Consider the following 17646-nt stretch of genomic DNA (forward strand, 5'->3'; position numbering starts at 1 on the left):
GTAACACAGTTTATAATATACTAAGTCGTCAAAATAAACTCAAAATGAAGTTACATACATGTAGATTACAACTAGAAAACTAAGGACAGCAACTCACTCCATACTGTTACATGGAGCTGTGTCAACTTGAGTGTCCGGCTATTGACCAGTGGTCTGCTGGGTGGTTTGGGGGCACATGAATTCTGGCCCTGGCATAGGCCTTTAAATGCCCTTTGGAATCTGTTGATGGACATCTGTCAAGAATACGATTGGTCTTTCACATGTTTGACCAAACCTTCCTCAAAATTTTATTTGCATGTGAACGTCCCCATCAGTCAAATCTTTTTTCAGCGTGTAACTCTGCTAATCAGCAGAATCAGCAGATTTGATCCCAGGTCCCAACAACCTGCAAACCCCATTTTGATTAATATCCCAAACAATTGAAACTGACATTCTGTTTTTAAAAATACTGGGACCGTGGGAAAGTTACCCTAAAAACAATGGATTGGGTTAGCAAGTGGGGGTTAACATTATGACCTCCATCATTGCATACCGCAGATGGTTCCATTTGGGTTACATACGGTTGGAAAATATCCTTGGTACAAGGGAAGTAGAATAAGAAAAGCAAGATAACCCACCAGAAATGTACATTTTGTCATTTCCTGACATACAGTATGCATGACTTTCGGGTTTCACCGTCGTGCTGATGTTGGTGGATTGTTGTGTATTTTGAGAGGTTTTATATGCCAACGCAAATACGTTTTTTCGATTTTGTGAATAAAAAGAGAAGGCAACTTGTTAACGTGTCAACTATGAAGGTACACCTTTTATAATACTTGGAGTCTGTTAATTCGAACACTCTAGCAGCAACGTTACAGTTACAGTTTCGGCACGATTCGAGAAACCATTGGTGAACTGCAGCTGTGGTCATGTACTGGTAGCCAACATAAGGCCTCATTATTGCCATGACGTCTCATCTTTTTCGCCACATGGTAATAGTACACACATAATACTAGGAAAGAAGCTGCAGCACATACAAATTTTATTAAATAACCATGTGCGTGAATACATGACTTATTCTTGACAAAATGCTTCACATTAGTGAAAAAATTCATTGCTTAATTGTGTTTAGTTTATCTCTATCAGAGAGCTCTATGTTCACGGAGGACAAGGTGGTTCCAAAGGTAAGCCACTTTTCAGGCTTTTTTGAGATAACTGTTCATGCTTTTATACAAGAATTAAATGCACAATAACCTTAAGTTATTAAGATGTCCTCTGCTGACTGAAATACTCGCAGTAATTTGTGCACCAGAATTAACTGCCATTACAAGTAAACTCATGGTAAAGGAGTGAAATTTAGCTGCCAATTCATTAATGAATACAAGAAAATTTAATGGAGAACAAATACATCTATTACATAGCCATATTTGTACAACAGGTCCTCCAGATCTGTTGCTTCGTCAACAGGCTATCTTCAGATCCTGAGTCCTGTCCCCACCAATGCTCTTCCAACCAGCTTTCCCTCAACTGCCCATACTCTCTTTGCAAGACATCTGCCAGAGTTATCTCGCTACTCAGCTCATGCTTGTCATCAGTACCCTGTTTTATGTACAGTACAATATTGGTTCTTTTAAAAATTTCCTAACCCAAAATTCAGAGAAAAAGAAGCAAGCAACTGTGAAAGTGTGTTCAACGTGATCATTGTTTACTGGTGAGAAGATAAATTACATGTACCACACGGCGATTGTACCAATGCCGTGCTTTTTCATATAACCAACATTTTGCCTGTACTTAACAAAGGCACTGGCGAACCCAAAAAAATTAAATAACGCTTTACTAACAGAAAGTGATAACCTCACAGTCACAAGTCGTGCACAATGTGGCCAATCAAAGGCCATCAGCCCTTTCCACAGTCCTACCCATAGAGCCGGCCACTACCTAGGCATATTTCCCTAGAGGGTGCATTACATCTGCTAAGAGTTCACACAATAGGCTACCAAACGTGCCTTGCGACATGCCCACCATCTTATCTTCTCCTTTTCTCTTGGCAGTGAATGGTGCCAGATCGTAAAATTTCCCGGCTCACATTTCTCTGGTTTATCTCCACCATCCTTTATCGATATAGGCTTGTATATAGGTTACAAAGTGTATGTCCCCCATACCAGTTAATCTCCTGACCTTTGTATCGCAAGGTGAAAGATGACCTGACAGATCTCCTCAATCGGGGATTGATCCAGAAATCTTCATCCAACTATTCCTCACCAGATGTGTGCACAAGGACAAAGGACAGCTCCCTCAGACTTTGTGTTGACTATAGACAACTAAATTTGAAGACCATTTCAGACAGGCAACCCATCCCACGCATACAGGATATTATGGCGCCGGCGGGTTCGGCCGGTGGGGGCGCCAACTCAGACCCGCGTGGAACTAACTGGCTGCCCCCGCTGGTATGCAAACGGCCTGCGGCTTTCCTGCCTCGCACCTGCGCAGTCCCCGTTTAGACACCTCGTGTTAGCAGCTTTGTGTGTCGGACAGCCCTTTTGCTTTTGTCAAAATAAGCAGAGCAGTTTTGCCCGGAACAGAAATTTTGAGCCAGACCGAGTCAGCGTCAGAGCCCATATACAGGACACACTACAACTGGTGGCAGCAGCGAGACGCTGGATACCAGAAAATCAGGTAAATTCTTCGCCTTTTCTGTGCCATGGATTTGGTGAATGATTTGGGTCGGGTGCCGGACTCGCTGGACAGCGGCAGCACTCACCTGGGTTGGTGGGCGAGCTGGATTCGTTCCTCTCGGGGAAATCTGGAACAGTTATCCAGGAGCTTGGGGTGGAAATTTGAGGGTATCGAGTGCGCGGTGTGGGAACATTTTTGGTTAGGAGAATGGGCCACTCCTGCGCAGTCCCCGGGCGACTTCCCCCCTCTCAAAGTCGATGGGGCGAGGAAGGTGCGGTTCTGATTGGAGTACAACCATTTCGCCCTGGTTGCTGAGAAGGGGGCGGGGCATTGCCCCGCGACATCCCCCAACCCCTCACTAGTACGCCCATCACCGGCTTCCATGGGGCGCCCTCTGGCGGCGGGGCACACTGGGAGAAGCATTCCAGTTGGAGTGGCCTCAGGGTGGGTCCGCTGCTGAGGGGTCCCGATGGGAGCCGGTTGGAAATTCATTCATGTCTTGTGGTAGCGTTGGGGCACCCTCTCGCAGTACCGTGGTGGCCGAAAGAACGTTCCTCTCGGAGCGCGGCCGGACGGCTGCCGAGGGGTTGGAGCCCCGGCGCGAGATAGCTGAAGCTTGTAATACTGGTTATAGTATTGGGGCGTCCTCTTGCAGCGCCACGGTGGCTCAGGAAGCTTCCCACTTGCGGGGCCCCGGTGTGAACTGATGGGAGCTAGCGGGCCAGTAGCAGATTTCGGGGTGCCCTCACGCACTGGGGATTTGGCTGGCGTGGCGCACCGCCTGGAGCGCTGTGAGGCCGCGGCCACGGTCGTCAGGAGGGGGTTTCGAGATGGGCTAGTTATAGAGTTTGTGAGATATATAGTCAGATGCGGGCACCCCCAAGCGGCGAAATTGCGATGGGTGGCACGATTATGGCGCATCCCCATTTGGGGATCCGCACGCGTCTGCGTGAGGTGGATCCCCCTCGGATCCATGCACAGACACACGAGGCGCATCCCCACCCAAGGATCCGCACACGCTTGAGGCGGATGCCTCGATTTTGGACGGGTTTCCCGAGGTCTTGGAACTGAGCAAGCTAGCTCAGGAGCAGCAGGACGACCCGGAGCTGGGACCGGTCTGTCAGTGGCTAGTGGCAGGGAGCGACCTGCCTGAGTGGGAGGACATCTCCGACCTCGGCGCCGGGGTCAAAAGCTGGTGGTCCAGATAGGACACACTGCGCCTATTCCGAGGAGTCTTGCAAGTGAAGTGGGCAAGGGCAGACTGGGGGCCCCCACCTGGAAGATTGCCGTCCTGCAGACCAGGGTGCCCGAGGTTTTACTTCTTGCCCACAATCACCGAACTGCTGGACACCTCGGGCCCGACTCAGGCAGGCTCCTGTGTATTGGAGGGATATGACACGGCAGGCGGAGGAGTGGTGCCAGAAGTGTCATCTCTGTGGTTCTAAGAAGTCCCCGCCTCGTCCCTGGAGAGCTCTGCTCCGACAATACCTGGTGGGGGCCCCATGGAGCAGATCACCATTGACCTCACTGGATGTCTGCCCCGAACCAAGGCCGGGTACACCAGCATAATACGAAGTGGGTGGAGACGTTTCCCCTTCCGGATCAGACGGGCGAGACCTTGGCCAAGACCCTCCTGGAGCAGGTGATCACACGCTTAACGACACCCCTCGAGATCCACATGGATCAAGGGCTGGAGTTCGAGGCGTGCCTGTTCTGCGTGGTCTGCCGGCTGTTGGGCATCCACAAGACCAGGACGACTCTGTTTCACCCCCAATCCGACGGCATGGTCAAATGGTTCAATCGAACCGTGAAGACCATGTTGAGCGTGTTAGTGGCTGAGAATCAGGATGACTGGGACAAACATCTTCCCTACGTCCTGATGGCCTACTGTTCCTCGTAGCACGATAGCACCAGGCTCAACTTAAACATGCTCAAGCTCGGGCGGGAGGTGGGGCTTCCCCTGGACGTCGTTGTCGGGTCACCGTAGTAGCGGACGGAGACTAACGAGGCACTAAATTACGTTGACGAGCTGAGAGTGAGGCTCACACGGTCCCACGAGTTTGCCTGGCCACACCTGAGGCAGACTCAGGGCTACCAGAAGCAGCAGTACAACCGTTGCACCCAGGGCGCCGGGTTCGAGCCCGGCCAGGCTGTTTGGCTGTTCACCCCAAAGAAAAAGCTCGACTGCGCCCCCAAGCTGCAACGGTGGTGGGACGGGCCCTTCGCGGTGCTACAAAGCCTCTATAATGTGACCTACAAAGCGCAGCATACCGCCCGAGCAAAGCCTCAGATCGTGCATCGCAATTGGCTCAAGTGCTACCTGGGCGATGTGCAGCTCGGATGGTGGGAGCGCGCGGCCCGCAGAGCCCTGGCTGTAGAGGCGCCCGCGCGGGTGGGGGGACAAGAGCCAGCGGATCCGGCCCCTGGTCCTGCCTGCAGGGGCCATCTCCCCCGTTGACAAAGCTGGGCCGGAGCGGCGGCGTGTTGAGCGGGGAGAACTCAGACACAAGCAGCCAGGGCATGACTTGCCAGGGGCGGTGGATTCAGCGCCTGGTGCGATTCTGCTCCACGCTAACTCCTGAATCTCCCTCTCCCCATATGGACCGGTTGGCATGCCCCCACTGTCAGCAATAATTCCGCCAGCCGAATTATTGGGGGGACACCTGAGGTCGGCTTGTCCGGAGCTATTTGCTGCCTGGCCCTATACCTGTGAGCGGGGGTGTGGCCACTGCTTCTACCGATCAGCACCACCGACACTGTGACCACGTCCTTGTCCCTCAGGTCTGGGCAGAGGATCCTGACGTCCTGGAGGTCTTCGCCAGTGATGGGGAGTTGGGGGGTGACGAGTTCCCCATGGAGCAGTCACCCCCCCCCTGCCTGTCCTCCGGAGGGAGCCACCCAGACCCGCCCCCGGTCAGCTGCTGCGGGTGAGCCCTCGCCGCTGATGCCCTCTCGGTGCCGAAGGCGGGGGTAGCGGGGTGGGCCGGATCGATGAGACTAGTCAGACTCACCTTCCGGTGCGGCCCGGGCCCTCGGGCCCCCGCAGCGGCCACCACGGCCGGAACCGCCCCCCTGCGTCACTCAGTAGTGACGGGGACACAGACCGAGGTAGAGCCCCCAGCCCCAGTTTAGAGCGGGGGCCGCTGGAGTCTGCCCTCCGGCTCCTGGGTGATGTATGTTGGGGGGTCCGCCTGCGACTGGGGGTGTGAGCCACCCTGCAGGAGGAGCGGGCTACCAGAGATGCAGACACCATGATGGACCCGCCTCTCTGTGAGCATTACCACAGCCAGTGGCGGTTGGAGGTGGCCCCCGCTGGCTTGGACCCTCGCGGACCGCCAATTCCGGACCCGGTTGGTTGACACTTATGAAGTCCAGGACAGAATGTTGTACACCTTCGGCGGTGAGCTGTATGCGCAATACGGTGTCGGCGCCAACTATGCCGGGCAGCAGTCCATGGGGGGCTTCTTACCCCAGGGAGTGCCGCCTCCAACCCGGTACCTAGAACAAGTCCCGTGGCAGTTCTGGGACCAGCTTTTCCGGCAGTCGCAGGTCCAGCGGGAGCCCCCTCCACCGCCCACCGGAGTAACGAAGCAATGCCGGGAGGCACCACGGCGACCGGAGTCTCCTCCACATTGGACCCCTGGATCCCCCCGTGGTAGTGGAGAAGACGCATGAAGCCCACCAGACTACCAGTTTTTGTCATGGCTTTCCCTTTGTGTAGACATTTCTCTTTTGTTGTTGCAGTAATTGTAATTGTTGCTTTTGCTAATTCCTCTGCCTTGTAAGCTGCGCAGGGTTGCGCTGCCTCATTTGGGGACGAACAAGAGTCCTCGGAGGGGGTGGTGTGGTGCCGGTGGGTTCGGCCGATGGGGGTGCCAGCTCGGACCCGCATGGAACTAGCTTGCTGCCCCCGCTGGTATGCGAACGGCCTGCGGCTTTCCCGCCTCGTGCCTGTGCAGTCCCCGTCTAGTCTAGTCTAGACACCTCGTATTTGCAGCTTTGTGTGTCGGACAGCCCTTTTGCTTTTGTCAAAATAAACAGAGCAGTTTTGCCCGGAACGGAGATTTTGAGCCAGACCGAGTAGTTCTTTGTCAGCGTCAGAGCCCATAGACAGGATATACTACAACTGGTGGCAGCAGCGAGACGCTGGATACAAGAAAATCAGGTAAATTCTTCGCCTTTTTTGTGCCATGGATTTGGTGAATGATTTGGGTCGGGTGCCGGACTCGCTGGACAGCGGCAGCACAGGCCAGCGCGGGGGCCCAGCAGTCGGGGCCCAGACTGCGAAGGCAACGTGGAACTCACCTGGGTTGGTGGGCGAGCTGGATTTGTTCCTCGCGGGGAAATCTGGAACAGTTATCCAGGAGCGGGGGGTGGAAATTTGAGGGTCAGAGCCTATAGACAGGACACGCTGCAATGTGCTCAATAGCCTTGAGGCAACAGGTGGTTTTCGACTCTTGACCAAGGCAAAGCCTATCATCAGGGGTTCACGGCAGAGGAGAGCCATCATCTTACTGCTTTTGTGACTCCCTGAGTCCATGAGTGGATATGCATACCTATATGCTCAAATGTGCACCAGCTGCCTTGATGAAACGAATGACCAGATGTGCAGAGTGTACCAGGACGATGTCCTTGTCTACAAAGCCACATTTGAAGGCCATACTGAGAGGGTGAGAAAGGTTCCCCGCCGGATGCAAGAACATGACATGAAGTTGAGGCCCAGTTAAAGTGTGCACTGTTTCAGCCACAAGTGAAGCATACTTTCAGCAGATGGTCAGTGCCTGTACAGACCTGGGCACTGAGGCCCTGAGACAGAAGCGACCTGCCACAGTCACGGAGGTTCACCAACTTTTGAGGCTCCTGGGATATTATCAGCATTATGTGCCTAACCTGTTCCAACATGCTAAGGTTCTGTATGACCTGCTAAAACAAGACGAAGCTCAATGTCCACACCAGGACCAAAGTCGAGGGAAAATGTTTAAGAACGAAAACAGCAGAGGCCAGAGACGAAAGAATAATCCTATCAGATGGGAGACCGTCCACCAGGATGCCCTTGAATCAATACTTGACTGTGTGAATAAAACATCAGTCGTGGTGTACCCCAAATTTGCCCCCCCTTTGTACTTCACACGAATGCCTCTCAAGACTGACTCGGCACTATTCTCTACCAAAAGCAAGATGGGAAACTAAAGGTTGTTGGTTTTGGGTCCAGGACACTGACACCGGCTGAGAAGAATTACCATATGCATGCAGGAAAGCTTGAATTCCTCAGTCTAAAATGGGCAGTAACAGAGCACTTCTCAGATTACCTCTACTATGCTAAGCAGACGACTGTGTATGCAGACAACAATCCCTTAACATATGCTGAGGGATTCCATGGGACACTGCTGGGTTGTGGAGTTATCTGATTTTAACCTGGAGATCAGATACTGCCCAGGAAAGGCCAATGGAGATGCAGACACCTTGTCATGAATCCCTCAAAGCTTGGAGCAACTGGAAAGTGTTCACACTGAAGCTGTTCCCATGGATGTGAAGAAGGCAACCAGTCAAGGGATTACCACCCAGGTCAACGGCCAGACTGTCTGAGCAAAGCCCTTATCTATTGATGATCCCACTCCGGAAACGCCAATTCACCAGTTCAGTAAACAGTGATTTAAGCTGGCCCAGGAAAATGACCCCGGTACCAAGAGATTTTTACACTACAAGAACTTAGGAAGGTTGCCCACTCGGAAGGAACGAAAAAGAGAGACAAATTAGGTCAAGACACTCATCCATGAGTGGGGAAAACTCCAAGTAGATGGTGATGGTATAGTCTGGTGGAAGACTGGAAACTACAATGTAAAAGTATAGGTTAATTGTCCATTCTGGGCATGAAGGAAAAACACAAACATCCAGGCCAACCCCGGCTGCTGATTGACCAAAACTTACACACACTCTATCATTAACCACATGCACTCAAATATGTTCCTAAATGCACAATACAATCTTTAACTTACAAAACATCACTAAAAAACAGGCTGACAATTTCCCAGTGAATAGGCTAATTACTTCCTATGAACTACTCATCAAATTACCATCAAGGATCAAATAAGTTTCATCATAAGTGTACTCCATAATTTTATGAACTTCCCTCTACTCGGCCCATGCATACAACTGCACATACAAGAGCATTGTGCCTTACTTGCATGCCTTCTGTACTGACATGGGCCATAAAAATCCTTGTATACTTTGACACAGTTACTCCTAAATCACCTTACAAATACCACTTTCGAAAATGCTTAATTTCGGTCAAAACTGTCATCAAGCGAATCTATAACCATCAGTGGATAAAATAAGATAGATAAGCAACTATTCCATTAACAGGTAGAACATAAAGCAAAGGAAATCATGATGAAACAGTTTGGTACAGTTACCTGTGAAAGTTGGGCAGGCACTGCCACGGGGTCGCATGGTCTTGGGCATGCAGTTTAAACACATGTACATGTACTTCATGTCTAACAAACAGTTCAGGCAAATATGCAGGGCCTGGGTCTATGACACGTCGGGATTAAGCACAACAAAAATTGAGAAATAATGTGTAATTTCAATAATTCAAACCCTCAAATAATGTGCCTTATTTCAAATTCAGTGGTGTTTCAAACTACATGTTCAACATTACACATGTCAGAGAATGTTTGAACAGCTAGGATGGCAGAACAGCAGTAGAAGTGAGTTCAGTTCATGTACACTTTGGAAACAGGGATTTAGAATTAACATAAGAACTAGGGTTATAAGTTATAGTTATAACTAAGTAAAGGTAAGAATAAATGGAAAATCGTAACACGGATAAGATTATATCAGAAATTTGGTTGCATGGGACCTCTTCCTACACCCATCCAGAGGGAAATTGCTATAGAGAACCCCCCATAAAGTGGAATATACCAAAGACAGCAGGGGGAGTGCATGTGATTGTGAGTGTGCCTGATTGCTTTGATATATTTTGCCAAAATAATCGGACATCTTCAATATGGGGACGGTCTTCTTTTGTCTTTGTCCTATCCAGGTATGAGCCGATTTCTTTCTTTTAGATGTACCGGTAGCTTCGAGAAGTTCTATTTCTGTTGATAAGTTGGCTGAATACATTGTAAGTGCAATTGTGTAATTTTGTCTCTTTTATTATTCTCTTCCCAAGTTACAGATTGACCGATAATTGAATGAAGTTAATAAATTTATTGTTGACTGACATGATTGATCTTTGTTTGTGACTGTAATATTGAATATAATATTTTCAATAGCTTTTACATAGATCATTCATACATGATATTTTGTCTCACAAATATGCTATTTGTTTGTGGAAAGTCCTTTCAGTTAGGAACAGTGTGGTTTTTATTTGCAAAGTTCCTGGGAACATATTCTCATTACAAAGGTTTGATTAATGTTTGTGTATTGATCAGGCATGTTGGAGTAATTTGTAGTGCTAGATCACTAGGTTTCGCATTGAGGCCGCACAAACTTTCCACTACGCCCAGCGCCTGTGCAGAGTCTTAGCTGAAGTAGGGCACGGCCATGGTGCAGTGGGAATAATATATTAGGCATACAGTTGAAAGTTGCCCCAAAATGAGGGACTTAATTGGCCAGCCAGTGGAAGTTGTGACCCCATGGACTAGCTAGGAGTCGGGGTAGCTAGGGGCAAGAGGTTACGAAGTTATGTTCCCCTTGAGGTTATATACATGCAGTGTATTCAGTTGGCCACCAGTTTTAAAGTGGTGTTTGTCGCCAAGTCCCAGTATAATGGCTATACTGATTTGATGCTTACAGCTTTGGAAAATCAACTATATTCTTTTTTGTTTGCGTGTCGGATTAAAATACTTTCATATATTTTGCCAAAGTAATCGGATATCCTCAGTATGGTCTTCTGTCTTTGTCCTATCCAGATGCACTGTAAACGTTACCAAAAAATTGTAACGTAACACAAGTGTCCTTGAAGATTTAGCAGAGGAACACATGGCTTGATACATGGAGGAAGGAAGACAAAATTGGACAGGGTAGCCAACATACATGTACTATTATTGCTATGACGTCACATCTTCTTTGCCACATGGTAATAGTACATGCACAATGTTAGGAAAGAAACTGCAGCACATACAGTTCTTATTTGTGCGGCTAGCATTGGTTCAATTTTGGTTGGATAATTATATTGTGAATTGTTCAGTTTTTAATATGTAATTACTCTCTGTTTCATACATGGACATGTTTATTTTTTGAGAAAAACTAATAAAATACCCGTTTTTAATCAGGATTCCATGGGGAAAACTTAACTTATCTTGTGTGAATGCATGACTTATTCTTGACAAAATGCTTCACATAAATGAAAACAAAAACATTGCTTAATTATGTTTACTTTTCTTTATCAGAAAGCTTTGTGTTTACGGAGGACATGGTGGTTTCAAAGGTAAGCCATTTTTCAGGATTTTTAGGTAACTGTACATGCTTTTATACAAGAATTAAATGCACAATAACCTTACATTATGTTCTCTGTTGACTATGAAAATACTCGCAGTGCAACATTTTTAATTGCCGTTATAAGTAAACTCAAGGTGAAGGAATGAGTTTTAGCAGCCAATTGAAAGCCAATTTATTAATGAATACTAAAAATTAAATGGAACAAAAATACATATATTACAAAGACATATTTGTACAACAGGTCCTCCAGATCTTCAGACGCTGAGTCCTGTCCCCACAATGTTCTTCCAACCAGCTATTCCTCAACTGCCCGTACCCTCTTTGCACGACACCTGCCAGCGTTACCTCACTGCTCAGCTCGTGTTCCTCAGCCCCAAAGAATATGCCAAGACGCAGTCCCTCGTTGATGAATTTCAGAAGGGGGCAGGTGTTGGTGAGTTGGAAATTGCATCTGTTGGTAGTAAGAGAACCAGGTATCCTGTTTTATGTACAGTACAGTCTGGGTACTTGTAAAAGACTCCTAACCCAAAAGGCTGAAAGAAAAAGAAGCAAGCAACTGTGAAAGTTGGTTCAACTTGCCACTTGCATCTTACTCAAAAGGTTCATCAATTACCTTTCTAGATAAAATTAAAGTCCACTTAAGTATTCCGCATAGCCAGTTTTCATGTTAAATATCTCGTGAAATATTCTTGTTTGAAAAGTTACAAAATAATTTCTAAAGTTGGTTACAGGAAATACTTGTAAGTCTATTATTTGGACATCAGTGGTCAGGTTCATGCATACATAAGTTACAATCTATAATTTTTGGTGCTCATTTCTAGACCTCAACAAGGAATTGGTCGAACTGAACAAGAAAAACAGCCATTTGAGCTACTCAACAGGTAGGTATGCCCGAGACCATGCAGTTTCTTTTTCCTCTGTTCTTTTTTCTTTCTTTTTTTCTATTTAGGTTTTATTTTGTTTGGGCTTACCTATTTTGGTTTTCTCCTGTTTTTGACCCTGTTGGTATGTTGGTATGTATGAGTGATACATTTTCTAATGCTGATATGACCTGAATTGTTACAAAGTCTTCATGATCAGTCTTTTCTTGAGAGGTCGTTTTCACCGTGCATTGTGGGAAATGGTTGACTATTTGTTCACAGACTGCAGGAATTTGAATTTTCTTGATGTTTATTGGCCCAGATAGTGGAATTATAAGTCTGTTTTGAGTGTCAGTTGCACAGAATACCCAGTCTTTCAAACTTCCATGCATAGCCCTTTTTTTAACCTTCACTTATCACTCAGCCCCTTGTTCGGGTACTGGGAAGGGCTAATGGCCTTGCACAGATTAAAGTGAAGGAAATACTTCACATGGAGTCACAGCTAACGATGTGCAAGGCATTGTGGATAAATTTCTGCCATGTGTGTGAGCTTGCTCAATGCGTAACACAAGCGACAGTTATCAATTTGATATTTTTCTTTTTCTTCCTCATTGCTGAAAATATTCTCACTACAGGTTATAATTTGTTCATCCAAAAAAAAAATAGCCAGTGATTTGAAATATATTGCCAAAAGACGCGTGATCATGCATTGTTACTGGTGACAAGATAAATTACCGCACTGTGATATTATGAAGTGACAGAGGGTGCTAGTCACTAGGTGCGGGGTGAAGTTATGGATGGCGCTTGCCCAGTAACAGGCAGATGTTAGGCACGCTTAGCTGTGTGTTAAGCAAGCGCGGCACATAGGCTCTGCCTTGGTTAACAAAAGCCACTGCCTGGTCACATTTAGCACCTGCATGCAGGCATAGTTGCAGCAGTGGCCAGCTTGCGGAGCTATATAAGGGGCGCGTAGGTAAGGGCCAGTCGTGCTGAATCAAGGGTTGATCCCAGGTAAGGGTCGAGAATCCTGTGCAAAATAAATGTCACCCAGCCTAGCGTGACTGTGAGGGGCTCGAGGTTGAGGGGCTAATTGGTGGTGCCCTATAGTTCCTGATAGGAGCTTGCGGTCTTGATAAGGGCAGATTTCTATCTCATATGATGTGAGTTGCGTGTAGCGCAGCCCTGACACTAAACCCCGTAGACTTGCTCAAATCCCTGATTCGGCACTGGATGCTCACAATCAATTGCAGTGTTCGCTGCTCTGGGTGAAGTCCAGTCGCGTATAATCATACAGTCTCCCTGTAAATAGCGCCCTCTACTGGTGTATTTGTTGTGCATGATTGAAGGAGCATTGATAAATAAACCAGCCACCTTGATTGTTGTATATGAGGCAAGTGTCCAGACGAAGTTTAATTCAAGTCATTTCTGTCCGGGTGGCGTTACTAAGCTTTGGGCCAGTCAGAAGACCAGAGATCATCGAACTTTCTTGGGGGACAGTATACTTCCATCCCAACGGACTCATCCCTAGCCGCCTAGGGACCGTCTGGTACATGCCGTCTGCCATCACGCCTTGAGGAGGGGGCGCCCTCACCTTCGTCGGAGGGGCGTGGCATCATAATATTGTACCTAGGCCCTGTTTTTATAACCTTGAACATTTTACCTATGCCAAAACATTGCCACTGGTGAACCTAAAAAATTAAATAACGCTTTACTAAAGAACAGGAAGTCAAACCTCGCAGATGCATTCCATCTTGGCTTGGGTGCCACACTTCACCCATACCAGATGGCAGGGAATTAAGTGGATCCTAGATCCAGGCAATTTACGCATCAGTGTCCCAGAGATGCATGCATTCAGTGCCGCCCAATATTTCAAAGGGTTCATCCGAGGCCATCCACTCCTCACCAAATGCGACAATTCTTTGTGGTGGTGCACATCAACCATGAGGGAGGCACAAGGTCAGCCCAATTCTAACTTCTCATATGGATATATGCTCCATTGGTGTCAGGAATCTGGTAAAACTCTGATAGCTAGATAGGCATACAAGGACAACACTGTGGCCCGTGGAATGAACCTTACAGCCTAGCATCGCCAAACAGATTTTTCTGACCGTTGATTGCCTCGCATAGATGTGTTTGCATCAGGGGCAACAGCCAACTACATGTACAGTTTTTTTGACTCTAGACTATACGCCCCGACCCTCGGGCATGGCACACCAATATGCCCTATCAATCCCGTGGACCAGTATGTTAGCAGACACATTTTCTCTGATATCCCTGATCACACTTGTACTTACAAAACTGGAAAGAGAACATTGCTGAGTCCTTCTCAACACCCCTTCTAGCCATGACAATCTTGGTTCCCATATGTATCAATCTGTCAGTCCACAAGCTGCTAGTACTTCCAAACTGTCCAGACATTCTGTTTCAACCAGAATCAAACATAATTCACCCAGCTCCCGAGAGTCTTCACCTGCATGCTAGATCATTGTCAAAGAATCAGTCTGAACAGCAGGCCTTTCGGCAGATCTGCCTCTTTTGCAGCACGATGTCATCCAACATCAAACAAGATCTACAACAGCTGTCGCAATTAACATTACCATAAAATGTAGACAGAAAACTTTTGATCCAGTCCAGTCTACTCTGACCGATGTTGGCAATTTTTTCATCTACCTGTTCAACTCTGTCCTCACAATATCCACCACAAAAGCTACCGATCAGCTATTGCAGCCATTCAAACAGGTTTTTTTCCAACAATTTTTTCTACAACCATGCCGTGGGTCACCGCCTTTGTGGAATGCTCATCACAAAGCCTCCCACTTGTGAGCTCTTCCATTTGTGGGATCTTCCGCAGGTTCTTTGGGAGCTTTCACATTCCCCTGATGAATCCTCGAGACAGACATCTTTGTTTAACCTATCAGTCAAACTAGCCTTAGGCCTACTACTAGCAGTTGCCATGTCCCGACAACGAAGCGAACTGCAAGCTTTATCAATTGATCCCGGAAATATTCTATGGGAACCAGTAAGGTTTGTTCCTCAAACCTTGTTCCTCACAAAGAACCAATTGGACTCCTTCACTCCTGATATCTTTGTTCCATACATTCAATCCCACTCATATGGCCTCTGGAAGACAAGAATATGTGGTGCCCTGTTTGAACTCTGAAATGGTACCTCAACAAGACAGCACTATAATCAGGGGAGAAATGTGGCAAGTCCCTTCATCACATCAGATCCCCCGTCCTCATCGTCCATGCTTCCTGAGAGACAATCGCAGGCTGAATCGTGACAGTCATTTAGTCTGCGATTCAAAACTGGCCGACTTCATAAAAGCAGGATCCTAGGGTTAGAGTGCACAATGTCATAGCAGCAGCAACCCCCATTGTGGGCCTACTTTAAGGGAGTTCACTAACTGATGTTTTACAAGCAGCGTGTTGGAAATTCTTCAGCACATTCTTATCCTGCTACCGTCATGACATCCTCCAATCGGCTTTGCTGATGGCAAGAGATGTATCACCGAGCCTCATATATCAGCCCTCAGTATCCTTAATACAAGACAGAACACAGGGTTACGGTAAGCCCATCTCTCCTCGCTTACCCAAATCACCTTACTCCTGATCATTGATGCATATTCATAATGACCAGTGTATTTATCAACCCTTGCTCAATCCTGTTTTACAACATACTGTAGCATCTTGCAAGCACCTCCTATTTTCTGGTGCTATTCTGCAGTGCTCTACTATAGTGCGCTGCAGATTCCCCCACCCCCCCACACACAGAGCAGACATAAAGGTCTACTTGTGAATACTTACCGATAGAACAACCTGCCCTCCTCCCCCACAGGTCATCTCGACTGATGCAGACTCCTATCTGCCGTAGCTCTCAAGAAAAGGAGAAGATAAGATGGCGGGCATCATGTAGGGCACGGTCTAACAGTGGGTAGCTTATTGAGTGAATTAACTCTTGTATTGCGGCCTATGGGGAAATATGCATAGGTAGTGGCTCTACGGGTGTTTGCGAGTAGACCCTTCCCGCACATGGGGGGGGGGGAATTTCCTTGAGTTGTCTTTTGATATTCATTCAGATGCAAGCCATGCAAGTTGGCCATGCATGGTTTTAACAAGCTGAAACTTAAAAAGTGGTATCTCTGTGGTAATCTTTTAGTGGCAAAGTGTATTGTGAATCACCAGTATTAATCATAGAGAATTACCTGAATATCTGCTTGCACAATTTCCTGTTTTTGACTCATCAGAGATCTGTAAGGATTTCTTCCTTCGAAGGAGAAGCCCAGTTCTTAGTGTAGACCCTGTGTATTTAGTCACCAGTGACAAGAGACGAGAGTATATGGACCAGGTAATGGCCGGTCATCAAAAATTAGGTTTTGTGACTGGGACTCTTAAGAAGTACTGCCTCACCCGTCTTTTTTAAGGGCTACACTGATTCCACCTTAAAAGGTTCAGTCAGACGAAAGAGTATACATCAATATGGTAGGAGTTCCATAATTGAAGGACGTGTACATGTGCACCTCGGGAATGTGTGGGTGAGCACATTACTGTGCTCAGGGTATGCTGTGGGCCTGTCAATGGTATACTGCTGTCAAGAGAATCTATGCATCCGGCTATAGCCACTGAGGTTAAATCAAGTCACTGATATTACAGGGAACCTATCAAATGACAGGCAGCCAGGCCCTGTGTCACATCAAAAATCCAGCTTAAAATAGTGTTCTCATCAGTTCAAGAAAAAATGATATTTCCTTCATTATTAATGGAGAGTCCGCACTACATGTGCAAAACAGACTTGCGTGAGTGGGGTACATACTTGTCATATGCAGTACAGTACCTTGATCTGGTTGCTTGCAAAGTTGTCCATCTTCCTGTCTTATTGTGTTTTCCCTGTGTACAGGCAACAAGAGCAACCAATCTGACTGTGTCCCTGCTGAGATTCTTGAAGACACTGAGGGATGACAGGCTCCTCCCAGACGTTATTCACAGGAACCCTGCCGTTACCAATACAGAAGACTTCTGGAAGTCATTCAGGTGTTTAAACTTATCTGGCTCCTGCATAAAATGATGTTTCTGGCATGAGATGGTTACAAAAACGTGAAACAAAACAAAAAACCCACTGCTCTTTTTGGGTTAAGGCGTATTCAGAGCTCTCCTGAAATGAATTCAAAATGTTCCCGCTTATCATACAAAGGAGGTTCGTAGTGTTGACCTCCAAAACACCTTCAGGAAGAAAAGTTAATAAATTGATTTTGCTTTTCTCTTCAAGGTGGTTTGACAAATCAATCCAACTAATTGTAACAACAGATGGGCAGTCCCTGGTAAACATGGAACATTCCTGGGAGATGGATTAACCCTGAAGAGGTTGATGTCAGACGTTTACCAGGATTCTGTGGCCCAACCAGCCATCTCAGCAGGGGATGCTACCGGTAGGGTAGATGGTGCAGAAAGCGTGAAAAGTGTCACCAGGGTATGCATTGTACTTAAATATTGGGCTAACAATCAAAGCTAACACTATGGTTGCCTTTTTTTCCTGAGTGCCCAAGAAAAGAGAAATATAGAGGTAGTTGTGATCAGGCTGAAGCACCCAAGCTGTGTCGGCTGCATTGGAATACAAGAAAGAATACACAAGTGTTGGCACTGTCATTTGCAAAAGGAGTTTCACCAAACACAATTGTCATGCAGATACTTGG

At 47.1% G+C, this 17646-nt stretch overlaps 1 protein-coding gene and 1 long non-coding RNA gene across 7 annotated transcripts; one reads left to right on the forward strand and one right to left on the reverse strand.

Annotated features, from left to right (window-relative positions):
* The first annotated feature begins 932 nt into the window (after positions 1 to 932).
* On the forward strand, positions 933 to 17356 carry LOC110988536 (carnitine O-palmitoyltransferase 2, mitochondrial-like). 6 transcript variants are annotated; one of them, XM_087135745.1, is made up of 9 exons: positions 6636 to 6820; positions 9698 to 9778; positions 10569 to 10735; positions 11049 to 11086; positions 11356 to 11530; positions 11919 to 11978; positions 16204 to 16304; positions 16854 to 16987; positions 17223 to 17356. In XM_087135745.1, exons 3-9 carry the CDS (start codon positions 10693 to 10695, stop codon positions 17305 to 17307), a joined length of 636 nt encoding a protein of 211 aa, XP_086991871.1. In that variant the 5' UTR covers positions 6636 to 6820; positions 9698 to 9778; positions 10569 to 10692; the 3' UTR covers positions 17308 to 17356. The 6 variants fall into 6 exon arrangements, with proteins under 6 accessions (XP_086991874.1, XP_086991871.1, XP_086991868.1 ...); XM_087135742.1 differs by having other exon boundaries at positions 10569 to 10679; positions 11339 to 11530; XM_087135746.1 differs by having other exon boundaries at positions 10569 to 10679.
* Positions 11414 to 17229, reverse strand: LOC147799401 (uncharacterized). The gene is made up of 3 exons (XR_015425022.1): positions 16791 to 17229; positions 16162 to 16257; positions 11414 to 11548 (listed from the first exon to the last, which is right to left on the reverse strand). It is a non-coding gene; the product is annotated as an uncharacterized LOC147799401 (long non-coding RNA).
* Positions 17357 to 17646: the final 290 nt, after the last annotated feature.

This window comes from Acanthaster planci, linkage group LG04 (genome assembly GCF_054643075.1).
Source record: "Acanthaster planci isolate LZ-2023a linkage group LG04, COTS_SCS, whole genome shotgun sequence".
In the NCBI taxonomy this organism is placed as follows: Eukaryota; Metazoa; Echinodermata; class Asteroidea; order Valvatida; family Acanthasteridae; genus Acanthaster; species Acanthaster planci.